This window comes from Aquarana catesbeiana, linkage group LG12, assembly GCF_042186555.1.
Source record: "Aquarana catesbeiana isolate 2022-GZ linkage group LG12, ASM4218655v1, whole genome shotgun sequence".
Classification (NCBI taxonomy): Eukaryota; Metazoa; Chordata; class Amphibia; order Anura; family Ranidae; genus Aquarana; species Aquarana catesbeiana.
The window spans coordinates 214,109,121-214,123,557 of NC_133335.1; the positions used below are offsets into that span (position 1 = coordinate 214,109,121).

Genomic DNA, 14,437 nt, shown 5'->3' on the forward strand with positions numbered 1-14,437 from the left:
TGAACCAAAGTTATCATTAGCTTTTATATAGAATGTATAGTCTTTTCCTATTTTAGCACATATGTAATAGTTTCTCATTCCATATGCATCAGCCATGTTTCCTCATTACTTATATACCTCTGTGCTGACTGGTGATGGAGTTTGGACACAGGAATGATGTCATGGTACCCCCCACACAATAATGTTTGGGCCCCACGGTTGGCCGCTCAGTCCCAAACAATCCCACATTATGGAGGTCACATGCTCCCATACACCAAGATGCCTCAGCATGTTAGGCTTGCTCTATTTGACAAAGGAGAATGGTTGGGTAAGTATACATGCCTAGACAGAGTGAGCTATTTGAAAACACTACCATTTCAGGCAGGGCCATCTTTAACACAGGGCAAATGGGGCATCTGCCCAAGGCCCATTCATTGTTGGAGGGCCCCAAACGCTGATAAGTCAAGTGCATTAATTTTCTCCTCCTTTTTATACAGCTCGGCATGGGTTAAGTGAAGTCACGTCCCCTCAGTGTCTCTTCTACTGGCCGGCCCCATCCCCTTATCTCAGTCTGAGTGGACTGAGCCTCTTCCCCAGCGAGATGCTGCATTCCGCTCCTCCCATCCTACCTCTGCGGGCTGCCGCACTACATCGCTCTGCACAGTGAGTATACTGTCTCCCTCAGAGACACTGTGTGCTGTCCTGAGCCGGGCTCCCCGTCCCACCACCTCTGATAACTTCTCAGGGAGTCTCAGCTGCTGCAGAACATCTTGGGGGAGTGCAGGGCTGCTGTGTGTTGTAGTGCAGGGCAGTGATTGGCTGCTGTTGGAGAACTTCTTGGAGGGAGGGCGGGCAGAGCTGTTGGGTGTTGTAGTGCAAGGCAGGGATTGGCTGCTGCAGCAGAACTTCTTGGAGGGGGAGGGAAGGGCTGCTGGGTGTTGTAGTGCATGGCAGTGATTGGCTGCTGCTGCAGAACCTCTTGGGGGGGTGGGGGCTGCTGGGTGTTGTAGTGCAGGGCAATGATTGACAGCTGTGGGCTCAACAATAACCCCCCTCCCCGCCTCTCCACCCTCAACAATAACCCCCCTCCCTGCTTCTACACCCTCAACAATAACCCCCTCCCCACTTCACCAACCTCAACAATAACCCCTCTCCCTGATTCTCCACCCTCAACAATAACCCCCCTCCCTGCTTATCCTCCCTCAACAATAACCCCCCTTCCCGCTTCTCCACCCTCAACAATAACCCCCCCTCCCCGCTTCTCCACCCTCAACAATAACCCCCTCCCCGCTTCTCCACCCTCAACAATAACCCCCCCCGCTTCTCCACCCTCAACAATAACCCCTCCCTGTTTCTCCACCCTAAACAATAACCCCCCTCCCCGCTTCTCCACCCTCAACAATAACCCCCTTCCTGCTTCTCCACCCTCAACAAAAATCCCCTCCCCTCTTCTCTACCCTCAATAACCCCCCTTCCTGCTTTTCCACCCCCAACAATGACCCCCTCCCCGCTTCTCCACCCTCAACAATAACCCCCTCCTGCTTCTCCACCCTCAACAATAACCCCCCTCCCCGCCTCTCCACCCTCAACAATAAACCCCTCCTCGCTTCTCCACCCTAAACAATAACCCCCCTCCCTGCTTCTCCACCCTCAATAACCCCCTCCCTGCTTCTCCACACTAAACAATAACCCCCCTCCCCACTTCTCCACCCTCAACAATAACCCCCCTCCCCGCCTCTCCACCCTCAACAATAGTCCCACTCCCCGCTTCTCCACCCTCAACAATAACCCACTCCCTCCTTCTCCACCCTAAACAATAATCCCCCTCCCTGCTTCTCCACCCTCAACAATAACCCACTCCCTCCTTCTCCACCCTAAACAATAACCCCCCTCCCCGCCTCTCCACCCTCAACAATACCCCCTCTCCTCCATCCTCAAAAATACCCCCCCTCTCCTCTTCTCCACACTCAATAATTACCCCCTCTCCACTTCTCCACCCTCAATAATAACCCCTCCTGGGGAGGACTGTGTAATGATGGGGTATTATGGGGGATGGATCCTGTGTAATAATGGGGGGGGTAGTATGAGGGAGGGGGCCTGTGTAGTGATGGGCATAGTATGGGGGAAGGGGTCCTGTGTAATGATGTGGGAGGGGGTACTGTAATAATGGGGGTAGTATGGGGAATGGGTGTCCTATGTAGTGATTTGGGTAGTATGGGGGAGGGAATCCTGTGTAATGATGGGGGGGATTGCCTTGGGGGGGGCGGGAAAATGTTTTCCCAGGGTCCAATCAATATTAAAGACGGCCCTTATTTCAGGGCTAAGTGACAGTGTCTCTTTAAACAGCAAGGTTTGAGCGACAGTGGTGGAAAACAAAGTTGCTGGCCATAAGCTCCCCATAAATGAGTCATTCAACCAGTGTGTTGAATGAAAGCAAAGGACTCGATTCCCCCAATCACACATTGATAGTGGATGGAGGAATCCTCCCCACTGTGCCTTTGTATTCTGACAGCAGGGAGACTTTCCCACCGTCAGAATACACTGATCAGCCCTGCCAGCTATAGCCTGTGGTACTGATCAAGCGAGGAAAATCCAATAGGGTGGTTGAACACCCTACAACCTTCATGCCTATACATGGATCGAAATTCAGCAAGTCCCTGCTCAACCAGCCAAATTGGAATCCATGGGCTAGCTTTAGATTAGTGACCATTCTAAACACTCTACATTTATAACAATTTAAAAAAAAAATGGAGGAGCATGTATGTGATGGAGACACAACAAAAAGACAAAACCTCTCTAAAGTGAAGAAAATCCTCATTTAGACAATTGCCACTGGAACAACTGTCCCCATTCCTGTTCCAGTGACAACTCAAAAACTTTGGATTTTCTCTCACTTTCAGTCCCATCGACAATGGTCACCAGACCAAATATAGGGTAAATCTGAATTGGGGATACAGACAGCATCTAAACCTAATAGAGGCTCTAACCCTTCCCTACGCTGTCCAAAATTATATATACATTCTGTCATTGGGTACACTTTTATCCGTAAGTATAGATTCATCGTACATTGTTTTTCCACCAACTACTCACTTTCTTCAGCATATACATGATGTTCTGTGTCATTCAAAGTGACCAAGAAGTTAGAATTCTGCATATCATGAGGAGCACAGAAACTTCTGTTTAGCAGTGGACTGCCATCTCCAAAATCCCAGCTGTAGAGATAGTACAATAATTAATAGAAGATTTTTAGGATCATAAATCACTCTGCTGAAGGCAAGACCAGTACAAGATTATCAGAAAGTCACCTTATGGCCACATCAGATGTTCTTTGCACTTGTATCCTGAATAATATTGTTTGAGATTCAGAGGCCAGCAGCACTGTGGAAGAGACAAGGAGCTCAGCTTCCGGCAGTGGTAAACTTCCTTCTACTTGTAGAAGTACCTCTTCCTCCTGGAAGCTGATAGGGTTCTGAGCAAAAAGCTTAAAAAAAAAAAAAAGATACAGGCATCAGATAAAGATATTCATTAGTATAGAACAGTGGGTGCCAAACTGCGGCCCATGGGGTGGCTTGACTTTATCCAACTCTCGAGGCACTGTTCCTTCCACTGATATGAACAATTGTGCACTACACCAAGGATGGGGACTATTCTTCCCATTAATACCAATGACGGGGCACTATCATACCTCCCAACATTTTGAGATGGGAATGAGGGACACCTACTAACAAACGTATGTAGGCATAGGACACGCCCCCTGCCACACCCCCTTAAAAGGAGAATTAACCAAAAAGAAGGTTAATTAAATCCACAAGGGCTTTTTGTTACCACTACTATTACTTTATATTGGCTTTTAAAATGTACAACTGCAGCAATTTAGAAATTGGATGAAAGGGTTAGCACTGGGAAACACTTTTTGAAAGAAAAAAGTGCATTTTATATACAACCATATGGATCAGACCACAATGAGGGACAAATGAGGGGGAAAGAGGGACAGAGGGACATTGCTCCAAATCAGGGACAGTCGGGAGCTATGGCACTATTACTTCTACTCACCACAGGCACTATGTAATTTTTTTTTTACTCCCATGGACTACCAAGCCTGGGACATATTCTACTCCCACTAGCCTCAGAGCAGCCTATGTGTTGTCTACAATTTGTGCCCGTGCTGCCTTGCCCATGTGCCAGGACAAATGACAGCATCTAATGAAGCAAAAATACTGGGTTTTGTGAAATTTGGCATTCCTGTATCCCTATCAAAGTTACCCTTATCTATTAAAGGGTAACTCCACTTTTGTGAGGAAAAAAAAATAGCAAATGAAGAAAAAATAAAATAGCACATATAATTGTGACAATAATCATTTTGTAATTGAATGTTAATAAAAATTAGCTTTCCTTTTCAATCTGCCGTCACTGTAATTTTCTGAGAATTCATTGCAATATGGCTACATGGAGTTGTTCTGTGTGTACTGACCACTCCCAGAAACATAATTTCCTGCTTGTGTGATTGGCTCACCAATTTTCCCAAAAGTCTGCCTGAGATACAAGTCAGATTTCAGGCATCCCCTGCAACAAAAATCTCATTTTTGGACAGATACTTCCAATATGAGCACGTCTAAAAAGATGCAGGCCCAGCAGATTTCCTCATTAGATCCCTGCAGCTACACACCTGACAGTTAATTATGAAACCACTCCCTTTAGACCTAATCAGCACAGAGGCACAGACAAACACACAGGGATTTCTTCTGAATAACAAAAGGTAGGAATCTACAACAAAGGTTGTTATAATCCTTGCAATGTACAGAGATCACCCAGAGGGGAATGTTTTTTTTTCTCAACAAAAGTGGAGTTACTCTTTAAGCTGTGTGAACCATAAAATAAACAATCAGCATGGACTTACTTTAAGCTTATAGACACCTGGAGTCTTGAATGTCACCATGTAGCTTGTTCCTTTATATGAGAATCCTTCATTGTTATCCATGGTCCATGTGAATGTGACAGATGACCCTTGTGTCACTTCGGCTGAGAAGATCTGAGAAGTTGGATCGGCAATTGTTACCATTTACATTTGAAGCTGTAATTTAAACTTAAAGTGTTACTAAACCCAGGACTCACTATAACTGGTCCCCCACAGTACACAGAACAAGGACATTGAATTACTTTAGTAAATATAAACTGCTAAATACATTTTCTCATCCGCAGTATATAGCAGTACTGTGACCTCTATGAGTGTCTGGTTAAAGTTTGTAGGAGGATTTTTCATTCTCCGCTGGCCTATGAGGATGCAGGACCACTGCATCTGCCCCTATGTGGTTGCAGGACCACTGACCCTCTGTCTGGACGGTGCTGATTGGCTCTGTGCTGATCACATGCACTCTCCCAAGCAAAAAAAACTCACTAGCAATACACACCAAACTGAGCATGTGCAGAGTGCCTCCAAGGCTCTGTTCTATCAGGAGATGGATTGGGGACAGTAGAAAAAGGGGAGGGTCAGAGAAGACAGGATCAAACAGCCTTTTTACACAATGCAGAGGATTAACCCCTTAGGTTCCACAGTGAGTATACCAACCATGCTTGCATATACAGACTGATTTTACTATTGTGGGTTTAGTAACACTTTAAAGTGGTTGTCAACCCTTTAAAACCACTTTTTGCTACAGGTAAGCCTATAATAAGGCTTACCTGTAGCTACCCCGGATATCTCCTAAACCTGCACGATTTAGGAGATATCCCCTGTATCAGCATGTGCCGACGTCATCGGCACATGCACGCTGAAGCAATGGCATGTCTGGGCCGTTGCTTCAGCTGGTATGCTGTTACAGGCGGCTCCCGCATGCATGCACGGGAGTGAGGTCATTGCGGCTCAATCACAGCGTCGGAGCCCGCGATACCCGGCAGTAACTCCGGGAGATATGTTGCCGGCCGGAGCGGTGTACGAGGACCAATGTAGGAGCTTCGATCTCAGGTATGTAATTCATAATGAGCTAGTATGCTATGCATACTAGCTCATTATGCCTTTGTCTTGCAGGTTTTTTTTTTTTTTAAGTGGGTTTACAACCACTTTAATTTATACTGAATGTAATTAAAACTGAAATGGTCAGATTGACGTTGTGACATCTGTCTGTGTAGACAGCAGTCTGTAGGCATGCAGAAATTTCAAGATTAGATGCCAACAGAATCGTAGACAGAGACATAAAATAAGTATAATTTATGTTTTTTGAATATACCCCTGTTGCGAAAAAAAAGTCCCATGGGAGTCCGCAAAGACAGACAGAATCTAAAAGAATGATTTCAGCAAACAAATGAAACAGAACTGATAACGCTATCCAGCAAACACTGCAGCTGTATTGAATTTATTTGGGTTCTCTGTAATCCATTGCAAAGAACACCCCAAAGGTTTGGCTGGGTGGATCTGCTACCTGTAAACAGTACATTGCAACGTTCTCCACTTGCCATATCATCAATTACATTTAAAACTTCCAAGATGCGTTTGAATATGACTGGCTGTGAGGAACTTCTGAGCACCAAGACTTGCCATGGGATACCTTTTTTGAATTACTAACAAGTAAACAAAAGGGGTTCCCAGAATGCCACCAGAAGGGCATGGGTTGGACTGGTGCACTGTAGGAAGGTTTATAGTTTTTAATACTTAAAGGTCTATTCTTTAATGCATAAAGCATAACTAAAGGCATTTATTTTTTTATTTTTAGATAGAGTGGAGCTGGATTAGAACCCCTGTCAGTCTTTATTGCTGTCTGTGCCCCCGTTTTGGAGATTCACCCTCTCTTTTTGTCCTATTTACCATTATCTTTGAAAGTGAAAGTAAAATAGAATGCAAAGTTTTGGGTTGTCCCCAGAAAAATAATGGAGGGGAAATTTCCCAATGGGGACACTAGTTCTGGGGACCTGGGGGTACCCAAGGAATTCCTTTAATTTGCACGGATTTCCTCTCACCTCCTGTTTGGCTATGGAACAAGAAGTGAAGGGAAATCTCCATAATGGGAAAAAATCTGACAGAGGCTATAACCCTCTCTACTCTATCCAAAATGAAAAAAAATTGCCTATAGTTCTACTTTAATGCCGCTTACACGCGGTCGGTTTTTCCGACGTAAAATGTGCGATCGGAGCTTGTTGATGGAAATTCCGACCGTGTGTAGGCTCCATCGGACTTTTTCCATCGGAATTTCCGTCGCACAAAATTTGAGATCTGGTTCTCAAATTTTCCGACAATAAAATCCGTTCGCGTAAATTCCGATCGTGTGTACACAATTCCGATGCACAAAGTGCCACGCATGCTCAGAATCAAGTAGAAGAGCCGCACTGGCTACTGAACTTCATTTTTCTCGGCTCGTCGTAAGTGCTGTACGTCGCCGCGTTCTTGATGTTTGGAATTTCCGTCAAGATTTGTGTGACCGTGTGTACGCAAGACAAGTTTGAGCCAACATCCGTCGGAAAAAATCCATGGATTTTGTTTTCGGAATGTCCGGTCAATGTCCGATCGTGTGTACGGGGCATTACAGTACAAAAATAGCCACAGAATATGCACAATAGGACTCACCCGTGTCTGACTGAGATTAACATGATCTGGGCCATCAGAGTGAATTCTGAGTCCTTGAATGGCATCATGTGACTGGATTGGCATGGTGAGATTAATAGAACTGACCTCATTGGTCCCCAAGATGGTCAGTCTAGTAGTTTGTGGCTGGTCAAGATTCATCCACATCCAAGCAAAACCAACATTTATTGAAAGTGTGGTACAAACAGATAATTTTGAGGAAACATCTGAAGGACATTCCTGCTGTAGCATTGACTCTCCACTTTGTGCCACGGTTGACCACTGAACATGAGCTGGACTGGAGCTCTGAGCACTGATGACCACAAGGGTTGGATGGTGGGTGACTATATGCAGGCCATCAGTTCCTAATGCTGGGTATATAATCTGTAAGTCACTGACAGGACTCAGAATAGTAACATCACAGCTTGCTACTGTTGAGCTAACTCCATTGCTCAGGGCAGCATTGAATAGGTATGTCCCTTCTTCCTGAAAACTGCTTAACAAAGAGGATACTACTAGGCTACGTAACTCTGATCCATAGATGACACGAAGGTCACAGACCACATTGTCAAACCAGGTGGCAGAATCTAGCAGAAAAGAGTCCTCTAGCCATCCTTGTTGTGTCATACTGGCATAGGTTTGCCTCCAGGGTGAATCTGGGCTGGATTTGCATCGTAAAAAAGACTCTTGGTTTGCATTGTGCTGGATGGAAAGTATATCTTCGGGATGCACAGAGTGAGACATGTGGGACAACTGGACCTGAAAGAGAATTATCAAATCAAAACCATCAATAACTAATGGCTGCAGATAAGGTAAGTCATGGGGTCAACAGGCACAAAAAATAGAGCACAATTACAGGTGATGAAGATGATGCAACTCTTCCTGAGCACATTCATGATCTGACCTCCAAAAAGGCATTCAATTTGCATTCCTTGTGATGGGCCCAAGGGCCCCCTATAAAGTAGAAGCTAAAAAAAAAAAAAATAGTGACCCATCCATTTCATAATTCCATACATGCCTTCATAGGAGTTTATTTATAGAAATTGTTTGTTTTCCCCAGGAAAAAAGGAGACTGCGATGGCCTTTGCCAACCTTTGAATCTGAAAATGCTAGCTGTCTGGCTGTCATGCTATCTCTCTTGTTTCAATGCCAATGATCCAGAGTTGGTTTACAGAGGTAAGGTCTTCTTACTTTCCTGACAAAATATTGAAGTCAGAGGATGAGAAAAACAGCCAGACAACTTGAATTTTTAGTAGAAGGAAGTCAGCAGTGGAAGCCTTCAAAGGTTCACTTTAACAGCCAAATCCTGTAACACTATATATATATATATATATATATATATATATATATATATATATATATATATATACAATGAATGTAATTAAAACATAAACTTACTTGTATGTTTCGTTCCTTAATGTTGGGACTGAGCTGCAACATTACATCAGCAACTGGTGAATATGAAGGAGGAGCCTGTGAGTATCGAGGTGGGTGTGGGTAATGTGTGGAGGTATAAGTGCTGCATGGACGGTTGAGTTTCAGGCAAGTCTCACTAAGTGGGCACCACTGCTTTCCATTAGGACAGTCACCAGTTGTGTTACACAGTGGCTGAGGGTTACATGTAGCAAATGGAGACCAGAGCGCTACACAACCTATAAAAGAAAGTGCGTAAAGACTAATTTACAATGTGCTGGAAAGTTTAAATGGACAGTAAATCAATTAAGCTTATTCAATATAAGAGAGCAAGTAGTAAAGTGCAAAGTTGAATGATCATAATGCAGAATCCAACCTGTGCAGGTTGCCTAAAGACTTGCTCCTTGAAGCAGATAGAAAATAAAATGAAACAGGGAAGTAGAGATAAGGAGTTTTGTGTGGGACACGTAACTCCTCCAAAGGAAGAAACATTTGCTAACCTACTCCATAGGTGGGCACATCTTCTAACCTACTCCATAGTTGGGCATACCTTCTAATCTCTTCCATAGGTGGGCACGATTTCTTACCTGCTCCATAGGTGAGCATATCTTCTAACCTCCTCCATAGGTGAGCACATCTTCTAATTTACTCCATAGGTGGGCATATCTTCTATACCACTCCATAGGTGGACACATCTTCTAACCTCCTCCATAGGTGAAGACATCTGCCAACCTCCACCATAGACATGGACATCTGCTAACCTCTTCCATAGGCTGTGAAATATGCTAACCACCACCATAGGCAGGCACAATTCCTAATCTTCACCTTAGCCATTTACCTTCTATAAAACAGGGACATCTGCTAACCCCCACTCTAGACAACAGACATTGGCTAACTTTCACCATAGATGTGGACAACTACCAATTTATTTATAGACAGGGACATCTGCTAACCACCTCCATAGGCAGCGACATCTGCTAATCTCCTCCATAGACAGGGACATCTACTAACCTCCACTCTAGACAACAGACATTGGCTAACCTTCACCATAGATGTGGACACCTACTAACTTTTTCATAGGCAGGAACATCTGCTAACCTCTTCCATAGGCAGGGATGTTTACTAACCTCCTCCATAGGCAGGGACATCTAATAATCTCCCCCATAAGCAAATACATCTACTAAACCTTACCTTAGGCGGGGACATCTGCTAACCTCCTGCTAACAGACAAGGACATGTACTAACTTACTCCATATTCAGAGACATCTGCTAACCTCCTCCATGAGAGAAGGACAGAATTTATAATAGGAAAAGTAGGTCCAAATTGTTGCTCTAGAGATTACCTGCAAAGCAGCCTTCCTATTTATTTCTGATTTACCTGGTGGGATCAAATGCTGTTCTGGACTGCAGAATGGGCGCAGAATCTGAATTCGAACCAAGAGCTCATGCTGTATAGGCCAAATCCCTAAATCCAAGGCAAGCAGAGAGCCCGAGTGGCTGAACCACAGACCAGGAAAAACCATTACCTACAGTGGAAAAATTGCAGAGAAAGAGTATGAAGCACTCAAGACAAAATTTTGGTTTCCATGAAGAGGATTAAAGTAAGCAGAAATGTTTTGACACGCTCTATATCAAAAGAGCAGAGATGTTAATTCTTCCTTTGCGGCTGTCCATAAAAATGGCATTTGTTGCAGTTCCATCAGAACAGAGGAGTATCAGGCTGGTAACTGTCGGTAATGCAACCTGATGGCCACTGTTGTAAAATAACTAATTTTAACTCATAGGGCGTACACACGGTCGGACTTTGTTCGGACATTCCGACAACAAAATCCTAGGATTTTTTCCGACGGATTTTGACTCAAACTTGTCTTGCATACACACGGTCACACAAAGTTGTCGGAAAATCCGATCGTTCTGAACGCGGTGATGTAAAACAAGTACGTCGGGACTATAAACGGGGCAGTGGCCAATAGCTTTCATCTCTTTATTTATTCTGAGCATGCGTGGCACTTTGTCCGTCGGATTTGTGTACACACGACTGGAATTTCCGACAACGGATTTTGTTGTCGGAAAATTTTATCTCCTGCTCTCCAACTTTGTGTGTCGGAAAATCCGATGGAAAATGTCCGATGGAGCCCATACACGGTCGGAATTTCCGACAACACGCTCCGATCGGACATTTTCCATCGGAAAATCCGACCGTGTGTACGGGACATATTACATTCATGATGCCCAGTGACCACTTTACAGGAAGCCCCCTTGTGATAGTATTGTGCAAAAACAGGTTTTCTTCAAAGAGAAATCAGGGGTCTTTTAGAACCCTATTGTCTCCCCTGTACTGTGCCACAGAACAAACACACAGAGTCCACTCCAAACCTAGCCATTATCAGATGGGATATGACAGCTGTTAACCCAGAAATGCTTAGAGCCAAGCACCTCCAAAGTTCAGCGACTGAAGAGAGGTTTTGGAGATGGGTGAACGGGGATTGGGGAGTGGCACTATAGCGTTTTAGACTCGGTTCACACTGCCGTGACTTGGAATCTGACTTGTGAGACCCCAAGTCGCCTGACATGTGAAATCCCATTTTAGTCAATGAGGGTCATCTTCCTGTACTACTTCAAGGTGATTTCTATCCGACTTGTGCCCATAGACTTTTATGGAAGTCACCTCCAAGTCGGATCCTGATCTTAATTGATGTGATTTGGATCTGACATTACAGGAAGATTACCCAGGCATTCCCTCAAGTTGCTTCAAAGTTGCTCTGAAGTCGCACTGAAGTTGCCTGGCAACGTCGCGCCGACTTTCAGGTCGCGGCAGTGTGAACTGAGCCTTAAAAGTGATCAGGCATTTTACAGCCATTGAGACTGCTTCTACAAAGTAGCCAAGAGTCTGCAGTTCAATTTTAAAACAAGCTTGTGGCTGCTATTTCAAACACGGGCTTGTTTTTGGCCTTTGAGTGCCAGTGTAGGAAATGTGATAGGTAGTCAAAAGGTTAAAGTAAAACTGTAATCAGGTTATGGACATTAAAATATTTGCACATTATTAACAAGAAAATAGATTTTAAAACAAACCCTCACTGACCTCCATAGCTGCAAACAATGTGGAGCAATTCATCCTCAAAACTTTCACTTTTTCTTAGTTTAGGATGTAATAGGTTGTGTAAATGAGCCCTTAAAGTGATTGTAAGGGATCGTTTTTTTTTTGTTTTTCTTAAATAACAAACATGTCATACTTACCTCCACTGTGCAGCTCGTTTTGCATAGAGTGGCCCAGAACATCCTCTTCTGGGGTCCCCCAGCGGCTCTCGCGGCTCCTCCCTGCATCAGATAAGCCCCGAGGAGAAGCACTCTCCCGAGGGGGTTACTTTGCGTGCGCGCTCCCAAGTCCAGCATTTGTGTCCACAGACACAAATGCCGGACTTGCCCTCCCCCCCCCAGCGCCATGTCACTGGATTTGCTTGACAGCAGCGGGAGCCAATAACTGCGCTGCTATCAATCTATCCAATCAAGAGCTGGGACCCCGTGAAGAGAGGGACAGCATGTCCCCAATGAAGAGATGAAGGGGCTCAGATAAGTAAAACGAGGGGCTGGGGGGCCGCTGACTGGCAGATGTTTTTTCACCTTAATGCATAGGATGCATTAAGGTGAAAAAACACAAGGGTTTACAACCCCTTTAAGCTTATATATTGCTTTTTGAGAACAAGAACTTTTTTGAATGTCTACAGCCTGGTCACCGTTTTAATTTTAAGTAGAACTAAAGCCAAATGTATTTATTTATTTTATAGAGCAAATTCGAAAATTTGACAAGTTTTTATTGCTGTCTGTGCCCCTGTTAGGGAGATTCACTCTCTCTATGTGTGCTGGTGACTGTTATCACCGAGAGTGAAAGTAAAAGAAAGTCACACATTTTGAGTGGTCACCAGTACAGGAATAGATGGAAGATTTTCCAGTGGGGACACTAGTTCTGGTGACAAACAGAGATTGCCTTTACTTTAGAGAGATTTCTTCAGACTTTCTGTTTGGCTATGGGACAGGAAGTGAAGGGAAATCTCATGAATGGTATACAGATGGCAAAAAAAAAAAAACTGACAGGGGTTATAACCCTTCCTTACTCTAGCCAAAATGAAAGTAAAATATTGAAAACAATCAGTGAGTTACAGCATTCTAGTACACTGCAGCAAATTAAATCAATTTACCTTAATCTGAGTTCTCTGTTCACTTCACCTCACAGGGGCATTAAGAGGACAGTAGGAGTAGTGCACTTCCTGAACCCTGTGCTATGTAACTTTCTCTCTCTCTTTGATTAATACGTTACTAATGATGTTCACACTTTCAAAGCAAGTGTAAAACAAACTGATGTTTGTGAAAAACATTTTCTTTTTTTTCTTTGTGGGGGAGGCAGCGAGGAGGTTGCTCCAGCATCTCAAGCAGGTGCTTTCCAGGATCACCAGATTATCGACATAGACCTGTATGCATCTAAGGGCCCTTGCGCATTAGAATTAAAATACAGGCATCCAGCTAATTTTAAGCTAATTTCTCTGCAAGCGTGAAAATGACTTTAGAGCTCATCCCCTGTGGATACGCTCTATTTTTTTTTTTTTTTTTTACATTTATTCTCAGATTTTTTTTTTCCCTAAAAACAAGCCCCATGACTAGTAAGATTACCGGTATTTATTTTTCATATTTTAGATGATTATTATTATTATATATTTTATATTGCTTTTAGTAATAATAAAGAAGACTGTTCCAAAAATAAAATTGGATCCAGAATGGAACATTGGCACTTACCTTAATATTATGTTGTGGTATGGTATTTGAAAGAGATAACGTGCCGTTCTCTGTGTATGCATCATCAAATATCGGAACGCCTACCAGGTACACAGGAGCATCAGGGAGATGTACTGAAAAAGATAAGCACACCTATGCAGGGTAAAATCTTAATAGACTTGGTGCAGTACACTGTATATAGGGCAATTAATTGTGTAGCTATAGGAACATTACATTTAGGAGCAGTAATTATTATGCCTTACTACGGTCAGGGATTGCATTAAGGCTGGGTTCACACTACTGCGAATTGGATGAGGGTTCTCGGCATTCCAATTGGCAACAGCAGGAGATTTTGACCGGCTCTCTATGGAGCCGGTTCACACATCTCCGCTGCGGCTCCGGTGCGAATTTGCACAGGGGGTCCTGTGCGTCTTTTGGTCCATTTCAGGTCCGAATTCAGCCAAAAACTTGGGCTAAACTCGGACCTGAATTGGTGAACAGGCAGGGCTGTCTCTAACACAGGGCAAAAGGGGCAGCTGCCCCAGGCCCAGTCATTGTTGTGGGGCCCAAAAGAGCTGCCCCTTGAGCCCGCACAGACCTGAAATAGTTGATAAGAGGATTTGGGAGGGCCCAAGAAAATGTTTGCCCTGGGTCTAATCAATATTAAAGACGGCCCTGTGAACTGGCTTTTTATCTGAATAAATCTCTTTCATATTTACAATGAAT

At 44.0% G+C, this 14,437-nt stretch overlaps 1 protein-coding gene across 1 annotated transcript in view; it reads right to left on the reverse strand.

Moving 5' to 3' along the window:
- LOC141113399 (polycystin-1-like) overlaps positions 1–14,437 on the reverse strand; it is a 179,305-nt gene that overhangs the window by 101,682 nt on the left and 63,186 nt on the right. Inside the window, exons 11-17 of the mRNA XM_073606457.1 lie at positions 13,733–13,845; positions 10,323–10,470; positions 8,930–9,183; positions 7,535–8,290; positions 4,877–5,008; positions 3,285–3,460; positions 3,070–3,191 (exon numbers count right to left, since the gene is read on the reverse strand). Coding sequence (XP_073462558.1) covers positions 3,070–3,191; positions 3,285–3,460; positions 4,877–5,008; positions 7,535–8,290; positions 8,930–9,183; positions 10,323–10,470; positions 13,733–13,845 — 1,701 coding nt within the window. The remainder of the gene's footprint in view (positions 1–3,069; positions 3,192–3,284; positions 3,461–4,876; positions 5,009–7,534; positions 8,291–8,929; positions 9,184–10,322; positions 10,471–13,732; positions 13,846–14,437) is intronic.